General features: G+C 34.4%; 1 protein-coding gene across 13 annotated transcripts in view; it reads left to right on the plus strand.

Annotated features, from left to right (window-relative positions):
- LOC127874917 (ral GTPase-activating protein subunit alpha-1-like) overlaps positions 1–23,124 on the plus strand; it is a 153,022-nt gene that overhangs the window by 73,155 nt on the left and 56,743 nt on the right. For all 13 annotated transcript variants that reach the window (XR_008047174.1, XR_008047173.1, XM_052419604.1 and 10 more), the window contains 7 exons: positions 9,905–10,075; positions 12,620–12,796; positions 17,737–17,915; positions 18,870–18,968; positions 19,256–19,411; positions 20,053–20,184; positions 21,981–22,103. Coding sequence is in view for 11 of the 13 variants with exons in the window: in XM_052419604.1 (XP_052275564.1) it covers positions 9,905–10,075; positions 12,620–12,796; positions 17,737–17,915; positions 18,870–18,968; positions 19,256–19,411; positions 20,053–20,184; positions 21,981–22,103 (1,037 nt within the window). In the remaining 2 variants the exon portion in view is untranslated. The remainder of the gene's footprint in view (positions 1–9,904; positions 10,076–12,619; positions 12,797–17,736; positions 17,916–18,869; positions 18,969–19,255; positions 19,412–20,052; positions 20,185–21,980; positions 22,104–23,124) is intronic.

Below are 23,124 nucleotides of genomic sequence, written 5' to 3' on the forward strand. Positions count from 1 at the left end.
TCGTCTTAAAAATAATTTATAATTGAAGCAGTAAAAGAATAAGTAAGATCGGCAATGTAAATATTACGATTTTCAGTTAGCCTGCGGTACGGAATTTTTCCCCCCATTTTTTTGCTTCAAAAACTTTTTTCCCGATTTTTTAGCTTTAAAAAGTAGATGCGCGTTATACATAAATGCGCGTTATACACAACGTTTTACGGTAGTTTAAAACTGACTTGAAAAGCACTTAACAACTATTAACTTAAAACTTTAAATGGTGTATTAAAATTAAGACTTAAACTCATATAATTAAGCATGTCTAAGCTAATACAAACATTATTTTCTCATAAAACATTTACCTAGACTTTTACTCTGAAGTTCAAGCGTTACTAAACCAGACAGTATAATGGTTCATCTTTATTACTATATAAATTTAAGATTGGAAAATTTCTTCAAATTAAAGGGGCATTTCTACAATGTATACTAATAATTGCATTGAATTAAATAAGAGTTATTTAGAGATAAATATTTAGGCATTGTTCAATATGATTTTATCAATATAGACTTACTTCAAAATCATACTTGATGTACATACAAAATATCGTATTACAATAACTGTCAGCCTTATACTGTATAAGTGATCCCTTAATATATGTACACTTTGTAATATTTGCACTGGGAATATACGAGATAAATTTCAGTTGCAACCATGATTTATTATGCTGCCGAGCTGTTTGCTTATTGATTGCCTGTTTATATATTACATGTCGTCAACAATTCAGTTTTATGTTCAAACTCAAACCGCGCTGTATATAAAACCCAGCCGTGCAGTCAAACCATCAGCGCCATTAAAGAAATTACATTACCAGATGCCTTATAAATTTAATCAATGTGGAGATTTTAGTCCATGTTCTTAAGGGTGCTCTAATTCACCAGTTTGGTATCCCCTGTTGTAGTTTTATGCCTCCAATACATAGGGAAATGTGGTGTTATTCGATTGTGTCCTATTTTTCCGTTTGGTTTTAGTCTAAGAAATGAGCCTCTGTTAGAGGTATTTTATGGGTTCTCTCATTCATTGGCTATAGACCAATTATGTGGTGGAAGCAGAAATTTGAAATGTTCTTAAATTTTCATTTTTTGGAGAATAATTTTATGTATCAATTTATTTCATGAAAATAAAATCTAAAGTGCCTTACATTTGGCAAAATGTAACTTGGACGTACCTGAAACCCCAGTTTAAACTTCTGCATCTTGATGACATTTTAGTACAAGCCAACGTTATTTCTTTTAGTTTACTGAACTATGGTTTTGTGCATGTATGTGTTTTAATGCCCCGGGTAGGGTGGAATATAGCAGTTGAACTGTCCACCAGTCGGTCGGTCCGTCCGAAAACTTTAACATTGCCCATAACTTTTGCAATATTGAAGATAGCAACTTGATATTTTGCATACATGTGTATCTCATGGAGCTGCATATTTTGAGTGGTGAAAGGTCGAGGTCATCCTTCAAGGTCAAAGGTCAAATATATGGCTTCAAAGCAGCGCAGTAGGGGGCTTTGTGTTTCTGACAAACACATCTCTTGTTTAATATAAGGAATCTTTTCAATCTGGCCAATTGCATTTAAGCGTAATACTTACTGTGTGAGGTGGTTTTCAAATGAAGGTTAAAATCAATAGTCTATTGAGACTCGCGGTTTTAAATTAATGTTTGTGTTGGTTTAAGTTTTTGATGCATCCAAAAATGGAAGTGTTTTCGTTAAAAATTGCATGGAAACTTTAGTTCAAATTGAGAAACTATACAGGTCTGTTCTTTTTATCAAAAAATATTTATGGTAATGATGCTTTTTTCTGTGCTGAAAAGTAACAATCAAATGTTGAGTGCTGCAATATGTGAAATGAAGGAAAACGTTCCACAGTTGATTGGATTCTAAGGCTGTAGGGCGACATAAGACGATATTGTTTTTGAGTCCTGTTAGTATATATATATATATATATATATATATATATATAGTGCTTCTTTTGATGTATGTTTTTAACGTTATACAGTCATAGGTATGAAATGAATTTTGTGTGGAAGAAACATGATTGTTGAACGTTCAAAAGAAGTATGTTCTTTGTGTATACATGCCTGCTCATCAATACAACAGTGATGGTGATATATATTAAAACAAAATACAATTTTGAAATAATATGCCCGTAATGAATTTATTTATAAGCCATATATTTGTTCAGTAAACTTTTGCTTTGCATTTGTTGGATTTTCTATTTCAATAAAGTTGCTAATTTATTATTTGTTAAAGAAGCTCATAATTCTATTTTGTTTTAATTGTTAGCAATGCTTCATAATATGCTAGGTTTTGTGGCATTGAAAGTACTTAATTAAGCCTCTAATTGTGAAGAAGCTAATTTTCTCCCAAAATCATTTCATGCTATTGCTGCCATGTAAATTCCTCAGAGTCACTTTGATTATTTCTAGGTCTAACAGTTCACTTAATCTTATCAGTGGAAAAAAATGAATGTGAATTATTCCTTGACAATTTGGCAGATTTAGAGGATACTTTGAGTTGGACTGCCAGTCAGTTTTAGGTTTCCTGGTAGATTTTATTGATTACAGTGGTGACACAAGTGAGGAAGCAAGCTCTCCTAATGAACTGGTATCTTTTATCAGCCTTAAAAGCATCTAGGACTTTAGTGTATGTTTTTACTCCTTTGTTAGCATAGGTGCTTGCACCTATGCTTAAGGTATATACCACATTTTGAAAATCCACATCGGTCGGTTAACCTTTCTGAAGCCTTACCTGATCAAAAATCAGGCGAAATATCTATTTAATTTAGCATATGGTAATTCTTACAATTTTTTGGGGGGAAACGTTTTTCTAACGTTTTCTTCCAAGAATATTACTGACACCGTTTTTAGTGAATTTTTCTAAGACCGTTTTATGTCAAAAAATCTTCTTATAACCTAGAACAAATTTCGTTCGTAAAACAATTCTGTTCTTGTTGATAGTGACCTCACACCTAATTTAGATCTATAGACGAGTTAACGCGTGACGTCACACGCACCTGCAAAGTTTAGACTCCGCCCACTGGTTGGCAAAAGAGGTGCAATTTATATAAGCGCATATAGAGAAGGTTGACGAAATCTTCGTTTTTAATGATAATCATGCACAATATCGAATATAATTTTACTAATTATGTCTGAATAAAACATTAGCATGCAAGGAAATGCATCTTTGGAACGATTTTATTATTATTTGTTTTTACTGACAACAAACTCGGGAGTGGAACACAATCTAAGAGCTCGGTATGTGGTTAAACAAAAATCTCTCTACTTGGCACTTCATCGCGACCATTTTTAGTTAAAAACTTCTCAGAAATTAAAATTCTTTTAGAATGAATTAAATTTAATGAACGAAAACAAATAAGGATAAAAACAAACAACGAATAGGTCAATTGTATGTACGCGACATAGGGTAACTGATTTGAACCTTTATGTGTCTGGAAAAACTTACCTTCTTACACATTCAATAAATTCTTTTATTTAATGTAATTGTTTTATTTTATTGTTCACACTAATTTTGGCACTCTTTGTTGCAGCATTTGTATCCCGGTGTATAATTGCACCTTTGTTATCACAAACCGATTATCTCGTTATGATCGGATACTGTCTAGACAATTACAAAGAAAACATGGTGTCATAAACCCAGGGACCTACACTTGGACCCTGCATAAACCACATGTTGCAGACGAGTGTCTGGTCAGTAAACATAAGTCACGATACCTCTATGTCATCTCTTGGCATATTGAGCAATCATTTAAGCCACATTTTAAAGCTAAAAATACTGATAAGTTAATTTTTTATGAAATATTTTAACAAAAATGAAGACATTTGTCGGAAATGTATTAACGGGAACGAGTGTATATATTTATTAGCCAGTTAAACTTAATAATACATTGTTTAATAACTATACATTTAAATATTGTGCAATTTTACTGCTATGCAATTAAGGTATTTAACGGGTACCGGCAAAAGTTAACTCCGCTATTATGTGTAAAGATTGTACATTACTGCAGGGTCCGAAACACGATCATGAACATAAGCAGTCACAAAAGGGGCCGTTAGATAAATTAAATATATGCATCTATCATAAAATGCTATATTTTTATCACTCCTTATTACTAATAGAGATTTCAATATACATGCAAAGACAGTTACATTTGGGTAATTAATATGCAGGGTTTTTCCGTTTGTATGGTAAATTGAATTTATATTCATTCAATGTAAACGAAACGTAAATTCATTCAATGTAAAAGAAAATTACCACAATATTTAAAAATAGTACTGTATTCCGCTTTTTTGGGCTTTTTTTATAATTGATTAAATGCACCTCTGACTCTATTGATCGCTGATGAAATAAAACACTATCCACACCACTTAAAATTATAATAAAATTAAAATATGTTTTATTAGTGTTTAAATATAATTTATTCAAGTCTTATTATCAGAAAGAATACGGCTAATTTATTGTTTTGTTTTGTGGAATTGTCAGTATTAAGTCTTCCGATTACGTTTACTCTATGCTAATAACTACTTCGTATTTTTATGAAGAGGAAATTTTATTTGTGAATATACATTTATTTGGTACTAAATATGCTATATTTGCACTTTTTTTATAAAGAGTTTTACTGTTTATTTCGTATTTATTATCAATTTATTGACTAAACAAAAGCCCTTTATACATGTTTTACGTTACTGTAACCAGTGTTTTTGCCAACCAGTCAGTGCGCATGCGCGGAAAATCCCGAATGTAAACAATAACAATTAACTCGTCTATATGGGATCCCAATTTCTATTTCCTTCGTTTACTGTTCTGTGAGAGGTCAAATGTTTACATAACTGAATTAATAAGGCCCTGGTTAAAGTATATGGAACATTTCATCGGTTAATTATAAATAGAAATTAAAACATATTCTCAGCAGGAAGTGGGGCATAAAGCACTTTTATTCTTTGAAAATGTGTAAAAAATGGCGGAGTACGATGAATGTTTTCTGATTTATGACATGGATTCTGACGTGCCTTTCTATGGATTTGATGAAGTAGAGTTTAAAAGTAAGAGATGTGTTAATTGAAGTTAAAATGTTTTACTTTGAGCCAGAAATTTACGTTACGAGTAGAGTTAACGGTTTAAATGTGGCATCGGATTTAATGGATTCGCGTGAATTCTGGACGAGTGCTGTGTCTGTAAAATATTAAATGGAAAGCTGTAAATGTATCAAGTCGGAAAAGAAAACGGATGGTTGCATAATGGTATGCGTGAAATAATGTAATTCTACGTATTTATTTTCATAGTTATGTCATTTTGTAACCATTCACATTCGTCACTATTTGGAATTCCCGTTTCTAAAAATAGAGCATTTTGTTAACAAGGGGGGCGACTCGTGATGTCAGCAATCGTTAAGGCTACAATATACTAAATAATCGAGTCATGAAGGGCTGTACTTTCTAAACAAATCATCATATTTTCCTCGAAGGCATGTTGTACACTTTGTTCTGGTTTTATCGTTTGGAGATATTGATAGGGGAAGCATAGGTGTTCACTACTTAATCCCTGAAATAGGATAAAGTTGGAGATTAAAGTAAAAAATGGCACTGCAAAAGGTTACAATCCACTAGAAAACGGCCGAAAAAGGCGCAAAAACAGTCGATTTTGATTTGAGTCGAATTTGTTTTTGGTTTGAACATGACAAATCTTTTTTATTGCTTAAATCGATTCAGCTAAGAATGCCCGTCAAGAAAAGGTATGGTTATGGGGGTCTCTTTGTGCAAAATGTTGTATTTATTTTCGCTCAAAGTTGTCGCTTTTACATCGAAACATATAAGGAAACTATTTAGTATATTTTGACCTAAACATTTACTTCAGCAGCATCTTCCCTGTATCTTGCAACTATGCTTTCAGCGCCATCGGCGCTCTCGTTTTTGTATTGGTTGGCATTGCCAAGTCAAGTCATTAGCTGAGATTGGAAAGTACAGTGTTTGCATGGTCTGTCTGTGGTGTTGATTTGGTGGGAGAAAGTTGGGAATTGCTGATTGATGTGATACATTCACATGAAAGTGTTGTTTTTTTCACATTAATGATGTATATGCCTTACTTTGTAAAAATGTAATGAATGTGACTGTGCTGATTTTACACATTAAATATAGTTATGTGCATTTACTTTTGAAGACAAAGGCTGTGCTTATTTTGGTTGATAATTTGTATTCTTGTGATTTTATGCTGAATTTGTGTATGTGCAATGACAATTTTCAGGAATAGGTGTTATTATTTTAAGTATTAGTCGTTGTATAGTTTTTCGAAGGACACATTGAACTGTTTGTATGTTGGTGGAAGATTAATTGAATTTATCTGGACAAAATAGGTTAAAAAAGTATTAATAATGCATGGTTAAAGAACAGCATGTGAGTATAAGATATTTTCCATACATAATTTAAATATGGTTTTGATATAAATATTCTTGTAACATTAATTGTTTGTAACACATTGCAGTTCACCAGCTTCTATACGCTGCTTTTTTATAATTAAGATGGCATGTGATTTAAAATGTAGGCTTACATTTTAAGCATGTGCAGGTCTTACTTTGTGGATTTGTTTGGCATTTATTACAAATTCATTTTGTATCTTTATAAAAAAAATAATGTTTTTCTGTACTTCAAAATGATAAGGCCATCCTTAAAAAATTGTTTGTTTGGCATATAGCCCGACCCAGGTAAATTTGGGTGGGTAGGTAGGTAGGGATTTTATTTTATTTTTTGTATTTTTTTCTTCTGAAATTGAACTCCGACATATACCAAACTGAAAGGTAATTATCAAATAAAGCTCCAAGTCTTCTGCCTCATGAAAGGAAATTGGTAAATATATTTCTGCACCGTCTGTATCACCGTATCACCGCATGTGTATTCGTAAGTCTATTTTTTTGTATAAAGAACATCAAAAATATAATATAATCGACAAAAAAAAAAAATATGCAAATACGAGAGTCCGAAAAAATTGTACGCATTTTGCACATGAAAATGTGCATATCCTTTGACTACAGAAAATGAAAACAAGTAACCTAGCAAATACGTAATTAATATACTATTTGGTTGACATATTACTTTCCAATAGCATTGTTTGTGAGTAAAAAACAAGAAAGGAATTATAACATTTTAATTTCAATCAAGAACAGAAAGGTGTAACATCTTCAACATGTAACTTATTATTTAATTATCTTCCTTTAATTCAGATCAATAGACGGTAGAAAGTTGTAAAGTGATCAGCTTAAAATAGTTTATTGAGTGTTACGCTTATTTTCATTTGCTTAATTTTTATACGACTTTTGCCATCGGCCATTATATTGCAGGCAGACGACAATGTCAACAGTGTATTCCATTATCTGCACATGAATTACCCAATATTACCCTATAGCGAACTCAATGTTGATTGGCCAGCTACCATATGCGCTTCAAAACGTTCATGGAAACAAAGAGAAAAAAATAGTTAAAAAAAAAAAAATCCGGATTAAAATGGCGGCTGTTTTCAATGAAATTTAACGAGATTTTAGCATATTCGCAAATTATTTTTTTCTTGAGCCAAATTCGCTATATTTTCGCAAATGGCGAACGACAGCGCGAGCCCTGTAATAGTGAGCATTTATTCCAATAATAACACGTTCGCAATGCTTGTGCTGTCGTTCGCCATTTGAGCCATCTGCGCCATTTGCAAAAATATTGAGAATTTGGCTCAAGAAAAATCTAAATTGCAAAAATTCGAAAATCTTGTAAAATTTCATTGAAAACATCTGCCATTTTAATCCGGACTGGTTTTCTATACTTGTCTCTTTGTTTCAATGAAAGTGTTCGCAATTCGAACAATAAACAAAACCCGGTCTGTACCCGATTAGACATCGCTTGACCTGACTTTATTTTTATTGAAGTGCACATGGTAGCTGGCCAATCAACATTTAGCTTGCTTTCACATGACATGACGTTGTCAAATGAAACTTGAGAAAGGGTGGAGCATTGGATAATATTGGATCATTTATGCGCAGATGTTATATAATTTGAATACACATTTAATATCTTAGTCTGCCTTCAAAATAGTGGCCGGTCGCTAGAGATAAACAAATGAAACAAAAACGTGACAATACCCGTCAATAAATATTTTTAAGCTGACCACTTTTCATCTTTCTTCCGAATATTTACCGATCAGAATTAAAGAGTGATAATTAAATAATTAGTTATATGGCGATGATATTACACATCTCTGCCGATTGCCGAATTAAATTGAACGGTGATAATTAATCAATTTGTTTTTTTCTCCCAAACTATCCTGAACGACAGCAGCGTATTTTAATTAAAGGTATACCAGAAAAAACAGGAGCGGTTTAATTGAATTTAAAGTCTAATTAATCGCATATGCATATGTCAAATAAATAGGTGACTCAAATAAATACTGGTACGCGTTTTGTTCATTGCTATTCTAGATATCCTTGAAAGAGCATTCAATTAAATGACGCAAATAACCGGAAAGGATAAAAAGTGGACAGGCAAAATTTAGCGGAAAGAAATTTCGGCGAGCAAAAAATTTTTTTTTGGGAAAGTGACAAAAAAAATTCAGTTGGGCTGATTTTAGTGGGTGTGTCGGGTTATGCCAAACAAAAGAATTTTTAAGGATGGCCTAATTGGTAGTGTTATTTAAATTTCATCAAGATCTAAATTTGATATTTTACTTAGTCTGACCAAAATGTTTTATCTCAACTCTTTGGTAATGGTGCAGGTAATAATAAAAAAATTAGCGCTATTATCAGCCAAATTTGCAGAAAATGGGAATTTTTTATCACATTTTGTCACATTATAAAAAGGGGATATGAAACCAATAACCCAAAAATGGGCCTGTCAAACTGAAATTGAGACATACCCAATATTTGAATGAGTTGTAATGGAAACGAAATAATTACCAAGCGACCAAATACAATTACTTCCCTTAGCAGTTACTTATCATTTTGAAACTTGAATAAAAGTGAAAGAAAACTAAAGATCCTTGTCAATATCTTATAATAAGTATAGTTATTTTATATAGTTCCATATGTGCATCAAATAAATCCTTTAATTTTTAATGTTAATGAAAAATTTCGATTGTTGAAAACCTCTTCTTGACATGCACATATAAATTTAATGTTGTTTTATAAAACAACTGACATAAAGATGATTCTTTTAGCCTATTGAATTATATATACAGATTTTAATACCTAGTTGTTTCATAACTATTATATAAAGTTGATTATGACTACTTTTGCTTTTACACATATGAAGATAAATTCCCTATCGTTTCATAACTGTTCTTAAGAATGAAGTGTTTTGCCATTACATAGCAAGGGTAAGGTATCAAACTGTTGTATTAGCTTAACATTTCAATAACAGATACACAGTTTCACTCTTAACTCTTGATATAAAAATTCCCATAACGATTACCTACACTTCCCATTACTCCCATAAACTGCCCTGTTATTTCCCCCCCCCCCCCTGCAGCAACATGATGATGGCTGTATTCAACCAGCATCAAACCAGAACAGCCTGGGAGTAACTCACAAGCTGTTCAGGTTTTATGCTATTTGCTGCTCATCTGTATCTTAGGGTTGGAAATGAAGCCTTGAAAATTTGAATCTAGTAAGGGCAATCTTTAAATTCATTTAATTTTCGAAGAGACTTCAAATGCAACAAAGTTTAATGGTTATACGCAACAGCATAAAACCAGAACAGCCTGCAAGTAACTCGCAGTCTGTTCAGGTTGTATACTAGTAATCGCTCATAATCAGTATCTTAGGGTTGGAAATCAAGCCTTTGTTACTCTAATCTAGCAAAGTATCTGAGTGGTAAAAGTATATTGCAGATGCAGCAGAAAATGCAGATGACCAGGAGCTTGCGTCTTTGACCTCCGTGCCCTCTGTGACCTCGCCAGTGGAGACGCCCAGCAGTGAGTCTGCATCATCTGCCCTCCAGGATGCCATGGACCACAGTGGCAGCGTCAGCTCAGAGAGATCAGACACAGACACCGTCAGGCGTATGTATCCATCGGAAACCGGGTTGTCACTATTGACTAGTTTAGAAAAACATTGGTTGATTTAAATTGTTTTTATGCCCCCGGATCGAATGATCAGGGGTATATTGTTTTTGGCCTGTCTGTCTGTCATTCTGGCCCAAAACTTTAACCTTGCATTAAAGTTGTACAATTACTTTTGCAATATTGAAGATAGCAACTTGATATTTGGCATGCATGTGTATCTCTTGAAGCTGCACATTTTGAGTGGTGAAAGGTCAAGGTCATCCTTGAAGGTGAAAAGTAAAAAAATACAATCCAAGGGAAGTAATAAGCATAAAAGGGAGATAATTTCTAAACCTGCCAAATGATATATTGAAATTTTATTTCAAAGTGGAGCAATAGGGGGCATTGTGTTTTTGACAAACACATCTCTTGTTTTTTCTGGGAACTTCATAATTGGGAATGGTTATATTACCATAATCGCCTTTATTTGTTTTTGTTTGCTATATATTTGGATATAGGTACATTTTGCAAAGGGCTTCCATATCAATAGCAATTGTTTGCTATTTGCTTGAACATGGCAGTTAAGAAATCATTTAATGTATATCTTGTTGATTGTTCAATGGTATTGTTTGCTGATAAACACTCTAATATGAAAAAGTTAATTTCCCAGAAGAATATGAAATTGTAATACAAAGCTTGCAAGATATATCAGTCATTTCCTTCAGCATCAAAGTTTACCCATGTGGGTAGACATGAATTTTTCCTGATTCTCTCTCAATCTGAAAGTAGTCTTTGATATTAATTCATGTGTTAATTTATGAATTAATATTTAGCTCGACTTTTCGAAGAAAAATGAGAGCTATACTACTCGCCCCGGCGTCGGCGTTGGTTAAAGATTGGTCAAATAACTTTAACACAATCAAAGATAATTAACTCAAACTTGGTATACTTCTTTATGGCAACAAGACAATTGTGTAGGTCAAGGTGCATAACTCTGTCAGCATTATTTTCAGAGTTATGCCCCTTTTTATACTTAGAAAATTGAAAATTTGGTTAAGTTTTGTGTTTAGGTCCACTTTATTCCTAAAGTATCAAAGCTATTGCTTCAATGCTTGCAACACTTAATAACTATCTTTAGGGGACTGTGCAGGCAAAGTTATGTAACTCTGACTGGCATTTTGAAAGAATTATGGCCCCTTTTATACTAAGAAAATTGAAAATTGGTTGAGTTTTGTGTTTTGGTCCATTTTACTCCTGAAGTATCATAGCTATTGCTTTCAGACCTGGAACACTCGCTAACCATCATAAGGGGACTGTACAGGACAAGTTGCATAACTCTGGTTGGCATTTTGATGGAATTATGGCCCTTTTTTGACTTAGTAACTTCGAATATTTTGTTAACTTTTGTGTTTAGATCCACTTTACTTCTAAAGTATCAAGGCTATTGCTTTCAAACTTTAAATACTTTCTTACTATCATGAGGGTACTGTACCTGGCAAGTTGAATTTGACCTTGACGTTTGAATGACCTTGAATCTCAATGTCCAATAAAAAAAAATTGCTTAAATTGCCATAACTACTTTATTTAGGATCACATTTGATTTATACTTTGACAAAACAACCCTTACCTGACATACCACAGTAGACTCCACCCAAACCATCCCCTACGCCCCATCCCAGAATCCCTCCCCCCCTCCCCCCCCCCAAAAAAATAAATAATTTATTTTTCGTTTTTTAGCTTGACTTTTGGAAGAAAAATGAGAGCTATACTACTTGCCTTGGTTATGCCATAAATTCCTCAGTCGGACGTAATTTTCTTGTCTGAAACAAAACTGCAATCTAAGGACCATTCTCAAGATTACATATTGCCAGGATTTCAACTAGAGCGAGTTGACTGCAAATTATAAAAAAATTATGGTTTGGCTGTTTACAAAAAAGAAGGTATTTCTTCAAATGTATGATGGCTTACATTATACTGTCAAGCACTTGAAAAGTCGAGCGCGCTGTCTTCTGACAGCTCTTGTTATAAAAGGTGGTTGACCAGTGAAAGGGATGTACACAAGTTTGCTGTCTTTTCTTTTGTTATCAGGTCAAGTCTGAGAAAGCAAGGCTAAATGTACATGTACTGTAATTCTTGATAATAGCTATGTGTTTCTATTTTTTTAGAAACAATCCGTGCTATTGCATTATATGAATTGCTTATGTTTAGTTATGTACAGTTAAAACTTTCCTCAGAGAAATTCACAATTTTGATAATGAATGTTTTCTCATGGGATTGACTAATCTATTTTGAAGTATTTTTTCAATGATATCATCACCAACAAAGTTTATTTTAGATGTTTATTAAGAATGTCAAATAAAAAACACTGCATTTTATACACCCAAACAATATGAAACGTATTAAAATAAGCTGGACTTCCTTTCAGGAAGCTAGTGTGAAGAGAGTCTGAACAGATATGCGCTTATTTAAAACTTCAATACATTTATAATGATAGCTACAAGTTGTAATCTAAGATAACCCGACAGTACCCCTCCCTAACTAATTTCAGATGTCATATTTCAGGATCTCGCTCCCCCTCGCCCACATCAGCTCAGTACCGTATCGGGACCCGCACCCCGTCCCCCACCCCTAGCAGCGAGCTGGGTGTAGATCTGCCCTGCACCCACAAGGACAGCCCTACCCCCGATAGGGACAGTCTCCATATAGAGATTGTTACCAGCAGTGTGGACCACAACAGAGGTAAAAATGGAGTTTGAATTGGCTGAGCCACTTTTGGGCCACTCTGTTTTATAAAGCTAAAGCTCAATTTTTATATGGGTCATTTTAAAAAAAAGTATGATTTTCAGGTCAGGAAAAATGACTAAAGTTGTGTGCTTGAATTCGTATTTTAATTAATGAATCTTAAATTCTAACAATTCAAAATCGTAAAACTGTTAAACATTTTACCTGAATAGCCTAGTTTGATTCTGGTAATCCGATAGTAAACATGTAGCTTGCAACAATAAATTGTCACTCCTGTTACCAATTGTTGTTGCAGCAGTCTTTCTAACATACCTGAGTATTACTCTTGTTACATGTACTAAATTGAATGAAAGGTACTGAAATACATTTCAGAATATCATTGTTAATTTTTTTTTAAATGTTTTCCAAATGTTACACTGTAACAGACACTTTTTACAAAAGTTAATGATTTGACAATAAAATGTTTGATATTAACTTTTGTACATTATCTGGATGTATGTTTCCAAATCTTAAAATAGACAAGGACATATATCCTATAAAACTCAACTGCTTGTAACAATTCAAATACATAGCTTTGACTTTTTTTGTAAATGTTGTTCTAGTAACAGGAGGGAAAATTGTTAACAGGAGTGACCGATTTGGTAACAGGAGTGAACGATTTGATAACAGGAGTGAACGATTTGATAACATGTTTGAACAATGTGAAGCTAACTACATGTACGTATTTAACATTTTGTAAAAAATCAACACATATACAGATAAATCAATTATACAATTAACCCTTAATTAACTCTTGTGTGTTTTTTCTTCAAAATATTATGTATGTTACAACTGAAACATTAGATGTAGAAACTAATGCAAACAATCACCTTTCAATTATCAAAGAATCTAGTTTCATTATAATATAGTATACACTGTGAGATAAAATCATTATATTAACTGTTTACATCAACAAAGTCAACGTGGATTGGGCATTCATCTTCCTTCATGTTACTTTTCAAATATTTGTAGTGACCTATCTGGTTGAAAATATTGAAATGGTGCCTTTTATAATAGCTGAACATTTCTTCGTTCTGCAAAGGGCTGCTACAGTGCCTGTTAGTATAGCTACAATTGTTAGTTGTATTTGTTTACTTTCACTCATAATGTGTCTCTCCTCTTTGGATGGTATCCACTCTGACCATTTCAATTTTGAATCTGGGTCTTCTATTTTCATGGGTATTTCTTTTTTGGAACATTTGTCGCACGATCTATACATGCAGCTCGATTTCAGTATTACAAGCGGTATGTTTTACCAAACTTTCAAGGTTACTTGTTCATATTACGGCCCTTTTCTCTAAGACCTCTGCCATCATCTTGACATTCTCACACTTCTTACACAAGCAGGTATCTCGGTCACTATCCTTTGGTTGTTTTACCCAAAAGGGACGCGCTCTTGTAAAGCTGGTCAAGCTTATTTTGATGTTTGTTTCTGACATCTATCTAACGTGTAAATTTTTTAACAAATCCAATAGTAACCTTTTCTGATGTTTGTATTTCTGCTGTGTAACTGTATTTTTGTAACCGCTGACTGTTCTAGACACATCATCTCTGTCATAGAAATCTTGTTACTTTTTCTCAACCTAAGTATCATAGACCCTTTCAATTTTCTATCCTGCTTTTGTTGCGGACCGAACTACTTCATGGCAATGGTTTTTTAGCTACTACTTTTAAAGTTTGCTTCCGCAACATATTTCACTAACTGTTTCTTTTGTGCAGTTTTCTGTCTGTATTTGCGCTTTATTTGGTCAATAAGACAGTTTATTCAACATCAAAGTTTGTTTTACCTCCTTTGATGACCGCGAAAAATTCTGCAGAATTTTTTTTTGTTCTAGATCTTGGTGTAATCTGGTGGCTTCCACTGAGTTTCTTTGATCTTTCTCTCACCCATCTCTTCCTGTACATTTCTACTTTCTTTTGAGCTGTATCCAGCTGCCTTTGCATATGACTCAATTCTACAATCTGCTTGTATTTCAGCTTTGACAATGATTTTCTGCGCTTATAGCCTGTATCTGTGGACGTTGACCCGACATTGTGGTGGTCTGTAGAACTGGCGGGTGTTTGTGAACATTCAGCATTAATTTCTGTTGATCGCTTTCTTGAAAGGTTTTGACGTTGCCTCCATTGCTTTCTTTGTAACCGCTTTCCACGCTCGTTTAAGTCACCTATCAATTTCCTCTTGCCAACAGCTTGATCTACAATATATTTTTCCTTTTCTTTCTGTAAATAAGCCTGGCGCCTTTCTTTATCCTCGTCCCGCCTTTGCCGATATCGTCTTTGCTTTTCTGCTGCTGATAGGGTCATATTTTCTGAAATGAGAAATTGATAGTGTTATTATTTTCATATATCATTACGATCAATAGAGCTGTAAAGGTTAATCAGCAATCAATAGAAGTGTAAAGGTTATATAACGATAAATAGATTTGTAAAGATCATGCAAATATCAGTGTAAAAGTCAAGGAACGATCAAAAGATATGCAAAGGTCAAGCAACGATCAATAGACGTATTAAGGTCATGTTACGATCAATATATGTGTAAATATCATGCAAGGACAGATAGAGGTGTAAAGGTCAATCAACAATCAATAGCAGTGTTAAGGTTATGTAACAATAAATAGATATGTAAAGATCATGCAATGATCAATATAAGTGTAAAAGTCAAGGATTGATCAATAGATATGTAAAGGTCAAGCAACGATCAATAGACGTGTTAAGGTCATGTAATTATCAATAGATATGTAAAGGTCAAACAACGATCAATAGATGTGTAAATATCATGCAACGACAGATAGAGGTTTAAAGGTCAAGCAAGGATTAATAGAAGTATAAAGTTCAAGTAGAGGTGTAAAGATAATGTAAGGATCAATAGAGTTGTAAAGGTCATGTAACGATCAATAGATACGTAAAGGTCATACACTGATCAATAGATATGTAAAAATCATGCAAGGATCAATAGAGGTTTAAAGGTCAGGCAAGGATCAATAGAGGCGTAAAGATCATGTAAAGATCGATTGAGGTGTAAAGATCATGTAAGGATCAATAGAGAATGAGGTGTAAAGGTCACATAAGGACCAATAGAGGTGTAAAGATCATGTAAGGATCAATAGAGTTGTAAAGGTCATGTAACGATCAATAGATACGTAAAGGTCATACACTGATCAATAGATATGTAAAAATCATGCAAGGATCAATAGAGGTTTAAAGGTCAGGCAAGGATCAATAGAGGCGTAAAGATCATGTAAAGATCGATTGAGGTGTAAAGATCATGTAAGGATCAATAGAGAATGAGGTGTAAAGGTCACATAAGGACCAATAGAGGTGTAAAGATCATGTAAGGATCAATAGAGGCAAAAAGATCATGTAAGGGTCAATAGAGGTTTAAAGGTCAAGCAAGGATCAATAGAAGTATAAAGGTCATGTAAGAATCAATGGAGGTGTAAAGATCATGTAAAGATCAATTGTTCATTTTTGAAAATCAACTATATTTTCTTATCTCTAAATGAAATATATAAGTGTGACCACTCATTTTCTTAGTAATATCATTGACCATGCATTCAACACGGTTTCGAACCAAAATTTGATTAAAAGTTGTTTTTGAACATTTTAGCAAGTATCGCAAAGTGTTTGAATAGTGAAGACGTACTTTACACTACAAAATAAGTACATGTTTCATTGTTAGTGTTACCAACTTCATTTTATTCAAAAACACAAGTCTTCACTCTTGTCTATAGATGTCACTCCTGTTACAAAGGTTGTCACTCCGGTTACCTTTAATATGGTAACAGGAGTGAAAGTAACAGGAGTGAAAATAATACAATATATAGTTTCTTAAGTAGATTCTTTGCATCAGCTTCATTTGACATTCATAAAATATAAATTAACAGAAATAAATGCATCATTTGCAGCTGTTTTTTTTTATACAGCTTATTCTTCTTTTCATAATTGCTGGTAACAGGAGTGATTATTTAAATAAAAGTTATAGTGGTACTTATGGTCTATGCAGCTTCTTTTTCAGAAGGTAGTAAACAACCTTCATTTGGCCGCCATTTTTTTTCAAAACAGGAAGTTGACACAATCCCAGAATGCATTGCAAGAGTCAGATTTCTTAGGCCATTTTCCCTTTATAATTTAACCTTTGATTCAAAGAAATGTTGTGTATGCACTTAACCCTTTCCCACTCAGTAGCCAAGTGAAAATGGCTATGTGCAAACAGCATAAAACCTGCGATTAACTCGCAGTCAGTCTGTTCAAGTTTTATGCTGTTTGCCGCTCATCAGTATCTAAGGGTTGGCTATAAAGCCTTTAACACTTGAATACAGGAAGAAGTGTCTTTTATTAAATATAACTTTCTTAGGAACTACAAATGCATTAAAATATGTATCTACACATAAATGGTAAAGGGGTAATCCTGATGAACTTCTTAGATACAGTTAGCCAAAGTCTGAGTTGGTATACCAACAAACCAGATAACAATATGCTTGAAATACTTACATAAAAGAAATACAAGGGAAAGATAATGCATGGCTTATTATTTCCTCTAGTCCATGATGATATTACAATTTATGAGGCATGCAAGCTGAGTTGTTTGAGAGCTGGACTATAAATTTAAGTATTGCGGGTTCGATTCCGAGCCTGGCCTCTTAACATGTTTGTTGACTGGTAATTATATTATTTTGACTGTAAATCTCCCCTACATCTGACTCTAGAAGAGGAGTTGTCAGTTACTAGCATAAGTTTGTGGTGGTCAAAGAGCTTACCTAGGAAAACTTTGACTAAGCTAAGTGACCACTGAGTAATGACTGAATTATTGTTGATTATAAGAAAGAGGAAGAGAAAAATACGAAGAAAGTTCATTATTTAGCATGTATTTAAGTAACCTTGTCTCTGCCCCTATGCAGGTTCCCTTGAGAAGTCTGTGCTGTCGGGGGGCACGTGTCAAGGCTGGCTGCCAGACGTTGCAGTGGTGATGTGGCGCCGCATGCTGGGGGCCCTGGGTGATGTGAACAAGATAGAGGACCCGGCCATACACGCCTCTGTCTTCGAGCATTTGTGTGAGCTACATGAGACTCTCTGTCGAGTGAGTGTTGATGATTTTACAAGTGTAGATTGTATGGATTGTAAATTGTGCCTAAAAATTGTTCTTCATATGGTTTTATAACTGTGTTTCTTAGTAAATTGTTTCACAAAATTGTGCCTGACATATTGGTATTATAGCTGTGCCATAAAGTGATAATCAAGGTTATTTGGGCCCCATGCTGGTATTATGTAGATTAAATATGAATTTAACTTTTCCCCCAAAAGAAGCAAGTGAAAATGGCTTTTGAAAACAGCATAAAACCAGAGTAACTTGCAGTCTGTTCAGGTGTTATGCTGTTTGCTGTACATCAGTATGTAAAGTTTGGAAATGAAGCCTTAAAACCTTGAATCTAGTAAAAAAGGTCTTTAATTAAATTTAACTTTCTAAGGGACTACAGAGGCGTCAAAATGCGTATCTAAGTTGTAAAGGGTTAAACAATCGCTCCTAGTCATTATGCTGATTATAAACCTTGTTTCAGAGTGATTATTTTGGGCTTTAAATGTATCTCATAGTAATTAATGTGTTGTTTAAATTACTGCGGAAAAAAAAGTTTTCTGCATTGATAAGACTGTAGGGAAATCAGTGGGAACCTTTAAACTACAGGAGTGTTGTTTTGCTTGGATTCTTTCCATACATAATAAGTATGTTGATACTGCAACAGTCACATCAGTGTGTACTTTGAAGTGCAGCAACAACAACAAAACCTTTGTCATTCAGGTACTACTTTGACGCATGTGCAGACCCTTAGAAAATCAAATTAAATTTAAGACCTTTCTTACTAGATGAAAGTTTTAAAGCCTTCATTTCCAATACTTCGATACTGATAAACAACAAACAGCATAAATGTTGAACATACTGCGAGTTACTCGCAGGCTGTTTTTCGTTTTATGATGTTTTCATTTATCCATATTCACTTTGCCTCTGAGCGTGAAATGGTATATGGTTGGCTTTCAGATGCGGGACAATCTGGGTGTAACAGTGGATAACCAGTCTACCCCCACCCCACCTGAGTTGATTCCACCTCAGACAATCTTCTCTTCATGGCTGTTTGAGGTAAATATATATTTTATAATTGAATATACAATATGGACACATTAGTGTTGTAAAAGCAGTTCTATTTGTTAAGGTTAATTGTAATATTGTTCAGTGAGTAAATCATGGCCCCTTTGGCTCTGACAACTTCATCTTAAAACATTTGGGACTAATTTAGGAGGAATTATATTTTATTTGAAAATACTCATATACAGAAAATAAAAATTAAGAAGTGTTGCCCAATTATTCTTAAAGCAATTTTTCTCATGATGTGATACATATTTGTTATTTCTGGACCTATGTTCCAGTGCCTTACATTGAGCAACAAGTACAAGAAGGGCAAGCTGCTGGCCTACCAGCTCCTGTGTCAGATGATGATCCGCGCACCCGACATGAGCCTCTCCCAGGACCTGCTTGCACACTTCTACTACATCCTTCACACAGGGCTTAACTCTCAGGACCAGGTAGAGGGCGCCGAGGTTTTAACAATAAGTCACATTCTGGAAAAACTGGGCTTATTTCGTATGGGTAAAGTGTCGTCCCAAATAAGCCTGCGCTGTCCTCATAGGCTTATAAGGAAGAACATTTTCTACCTAAACTGGCATTTCATTCAGAAGAGACTTCTTTAAAACGCAAAGTTACATAAAAGCGAAAGGTGTCGTCCCTTATTGGCCTGTGCAGACTTCGCAGGCTTACCTGGAGTGACACTTAATTGCTCATGCATTAAGCCCAGTTTTCCTAATCGCTCATGCATTAAGCCCAGTTTTCCTAATCGCTCATGCATTAAGCCCAGTTTTCCTAATCGCTCATGCATTAAGCCCAGTTTTCCTAATTGCTCATGCATTAAGTCCAGTTTTCTTAATCGCACATGCATTAAGCCCAGTTTTCTTAATCACTCATGCATTAAGCCCAGTTTTCTTAATCGCTCATGCATTAAGCCCAGTTTTCTTAATCGCTCATGCATTAAGCCCAGTTTTCTTAATCGCTCATGCATTAAGCCCAGTTTTCCAAGAGCAAGGCTTACAATGTTTTACATGGATTTCACTTCTTGTGTGAGAACAGTGAGCCAAATAGAACATTTATCAACATTTGACCTACTTTTCAGGATGTGCGCAACGTGCTTATAAAGTACAGTGGGCCAAAGTTGTTCTACACGCCATTGCCTGGCCATACCATGCTGTTGATAGATGTTGTCACTGCTACAGAATCTGTCATAAACTCACTAGATGTCAAAGAGGTAAAATTTGCATCTGTCAATTTTATTAGCTCCACTGGCCAAAGGCCAGCGTGCTTATGTCATGGTCCTGTGTCCGTCATCCGTGTGTGCGTGCGTGTGTTAACTTTTCCTTTAAACATCTTCTTCTCCTAAACTACTGGTCCGATTTGGATGAAATTTCTCAGGAATGTTCCTGGGGTGAACCTCTTTCAAATTCGTTCAAATTATGCCCCTGGGGTCAATTTGACCCTGCCCCGGGGATCACAAAATTGAAAATTTGCTTATATAAGGCCTATTTTGTGAAAACTTTCAAACATTTTCGTCCATAACCATTGGGCCTAGGGCTATCAAATTTGGTATGTAGAGACATTTAATAGTCCTCTACCAAATTTGTTCAAATTATGCCCCTGGGGTCAAATTTGACCCTGCCCCGGGGGTCACAAAATTGAACATATGCTTATATAGGGTCTATTTTGTGAAAACTTGTAAAATCTTCTTGTTGAAAACCATTCGGACAATGGCTACCAAATTTGGTATGCAGTAACATCTTATAGTCTTCTACCAAGTTTGTTCAAATTATGCCCTTTGGGTCAAATTTGACCCTGACCCACAGGTCACACAATTGAACATTATGTAAGCTTATATCTTGCTTATTTTGTGAAAACTTTTAAAGTATTCTTGTCCTTAACTCTAGGACCTAGGGCTACCACATTTTGTAAGTAGTGAGATATAGTAGTCCTCTACAAAGTTTGCTCAAATTATGCCCCTGGGGTTAAATTTGACCCAGCCCAGGGGGTCACAAAAGTGTACATGTGCTTTAATAGGGCCTATATTTAAGTATGTGCACATGCCGAGAATATTTGTTTCAGCCTTTTTTTCAGCAGTGGAGCGATACAGGGCCATCATGGCCCTCTTGTTTTAAAAACATTGTGAACAAAACACACACACAAATGTATTGATTTAAATATATTAATAAAGTAAATGGAAATAAGAGTAAAAAAAATATTATGTTTTACAATCAATTACCAGTATTCATTATTTATATATCAAAGTATACATGCGTGTACACTGCATACTTAATTTTGATCCTTACTCCCAAACATGTTTGGGAGTGGCTTTCCAATCAATTCTCAAAAATGCATACATGCTTCAAACATACTGTCTTTTTATATTTTACCTACAGCAATCTGCAAGTAATAAATCAATAACAATTCTGGCTTTGTCTATCTGTGTTTGAGTGTTGTAGAGCCTATGTCTTGAGGCTGAGTCTTTATGTGTTTGTGTGTTGTAGAGCCTACATCTAAAGGCTGAGTCTAAATGTGTTTGTGTGCTGTAGAGCCTACATCTAAAGGCTGAGTCTAAATGTGTTAGTGTGTTGTAGAGCCTATGTCTTGAGGCTGAGTCTATATGTGTTTGTGTGCTGTAGAGCCTACGTCTAAAGGCTGAGTCTAAATGTGTTTGTGTGTTGCAGAGCCTACGTTTAAAGGCTGAGTCTAAATGTGTTTGTGTGTTGTAAAGCCTATGTCTAGAGGCTGAATCTATATGTGTTTATGTGTTGTAGAGCCTATGTCTAGAGGCTGAGTCTATATGTGTTTGTGTGTTGTATAGCCTATATATTGAGGCTGAATATATCTGTGTTTGTGTGTTGTAAAGCCTATGTCTAGAGGCTGAATCTATATGTGTTTATGTGTTGTAGAGCCTATGTGTAGAGGCTGAATCTATATGTGTTTATGTGTTGTAGAGCCTACGTCTAGAGGCTGAATCTATATGTGTTTGTGTGTCTTGAGGCTGAGTCTATATGTGTTTTTTCGATGTAGAGCCCACGTCTAGAAGCAGTTTCAATCCTGGGTTCGCTGGTGTGTTTTGCCAACCACTACAAGGACATCCCAGCTCTGCATGCAGACATGGAGAGATCTACAGTCAAGGCTGACCTTGTTATGGTAATTTTAGTAATATTTTATTGATAAGCGTTTAACTTGATAATTCTGACATTTAAGTAACTTTCAGTTCATGAAAACAATAGTATACTGTAAACCAAATGTTTGCATTAATTCCATAAAGTTCAGAAAGAGAAAAACTGTTGTCATTATGAGCTCAAATATTAATCAAATAAAACTCTATAGTTTTAGCCTTTATACTCACACTATCATTCGTTTAATGTTCTTGTTAAGGTTTGCCTGCAACATTTCCATGTGTCTGTTTGTCCTACAGGTATTCATTTGAAACTTTACACATGTCTTGAGGGTCATTATGTAAGGTCACTGACCAAGGCCCATATTTAATTCTAAATGCCAAATCGATTTAAAGAGATTATTTATGGTTGTTATGAATACCAACTGATATAGTTGCTAATACTAATTATATTTACTGGTAACAGAGTCATACGGTTCTTAAGTAGTGTTTCATTTTAAATGCTAATTAGACAACTGATGAGTAGGTAATAATATGAATTATTTAACTCAAATGCTTATTTAGGGTCATATAAATAGGGATTTTCAGTGTTCTTGAAACATTTGTATTTAAAATTTAATATCAGCAATGAAATAAATAAACTTCAAACCTGAAGGCATTTAGAATAAGAGACATGGGTGTCTCTGTTGATATCTCCCTTGAAAATAAATGCCAAGGTAGAACAAATTCTAAATTGGTCATAATATTTAAAATATGTGGTTTTTAGCTCTACTGGCTGAAGGCCTGAAGAGCTTATGTCATGGCATGGTTTCCGTCGTTCGTCTGTGCGTGCTTTAGACTTTTTCTTGTTTACGCGATAAAGTCCACAGTTTTCATCTGATTCTTTTCAAACTTGTTCAGTGTCTTTACATTAATGAGGACTCGAACCCTATTGACATGGGTTACATCAGAGTTAAAAGTCCAGAATTATCTCCCCTTGAATTTGAGAAAATTGTGAAATAAGGCTTGTTTACGCAATTAAGTCCACAGTTTTCATCCAATTATTTCCCA

The sequence above is a fragment of the Dreissena polymorpha genome, chromosome 3 (genome assembly GCF_020536995.1).
Source record: "Dreissena polymorpha isolate Duluth1 chromosome 3, UMN_Dpol_1.0, whole genome shotgun sequence".
NCBI lineage: Eukaryota > Metazoa > Mollusca > Bivalvia > Myida > Dreissenidae > Dreissena > Dreissena polymorpha.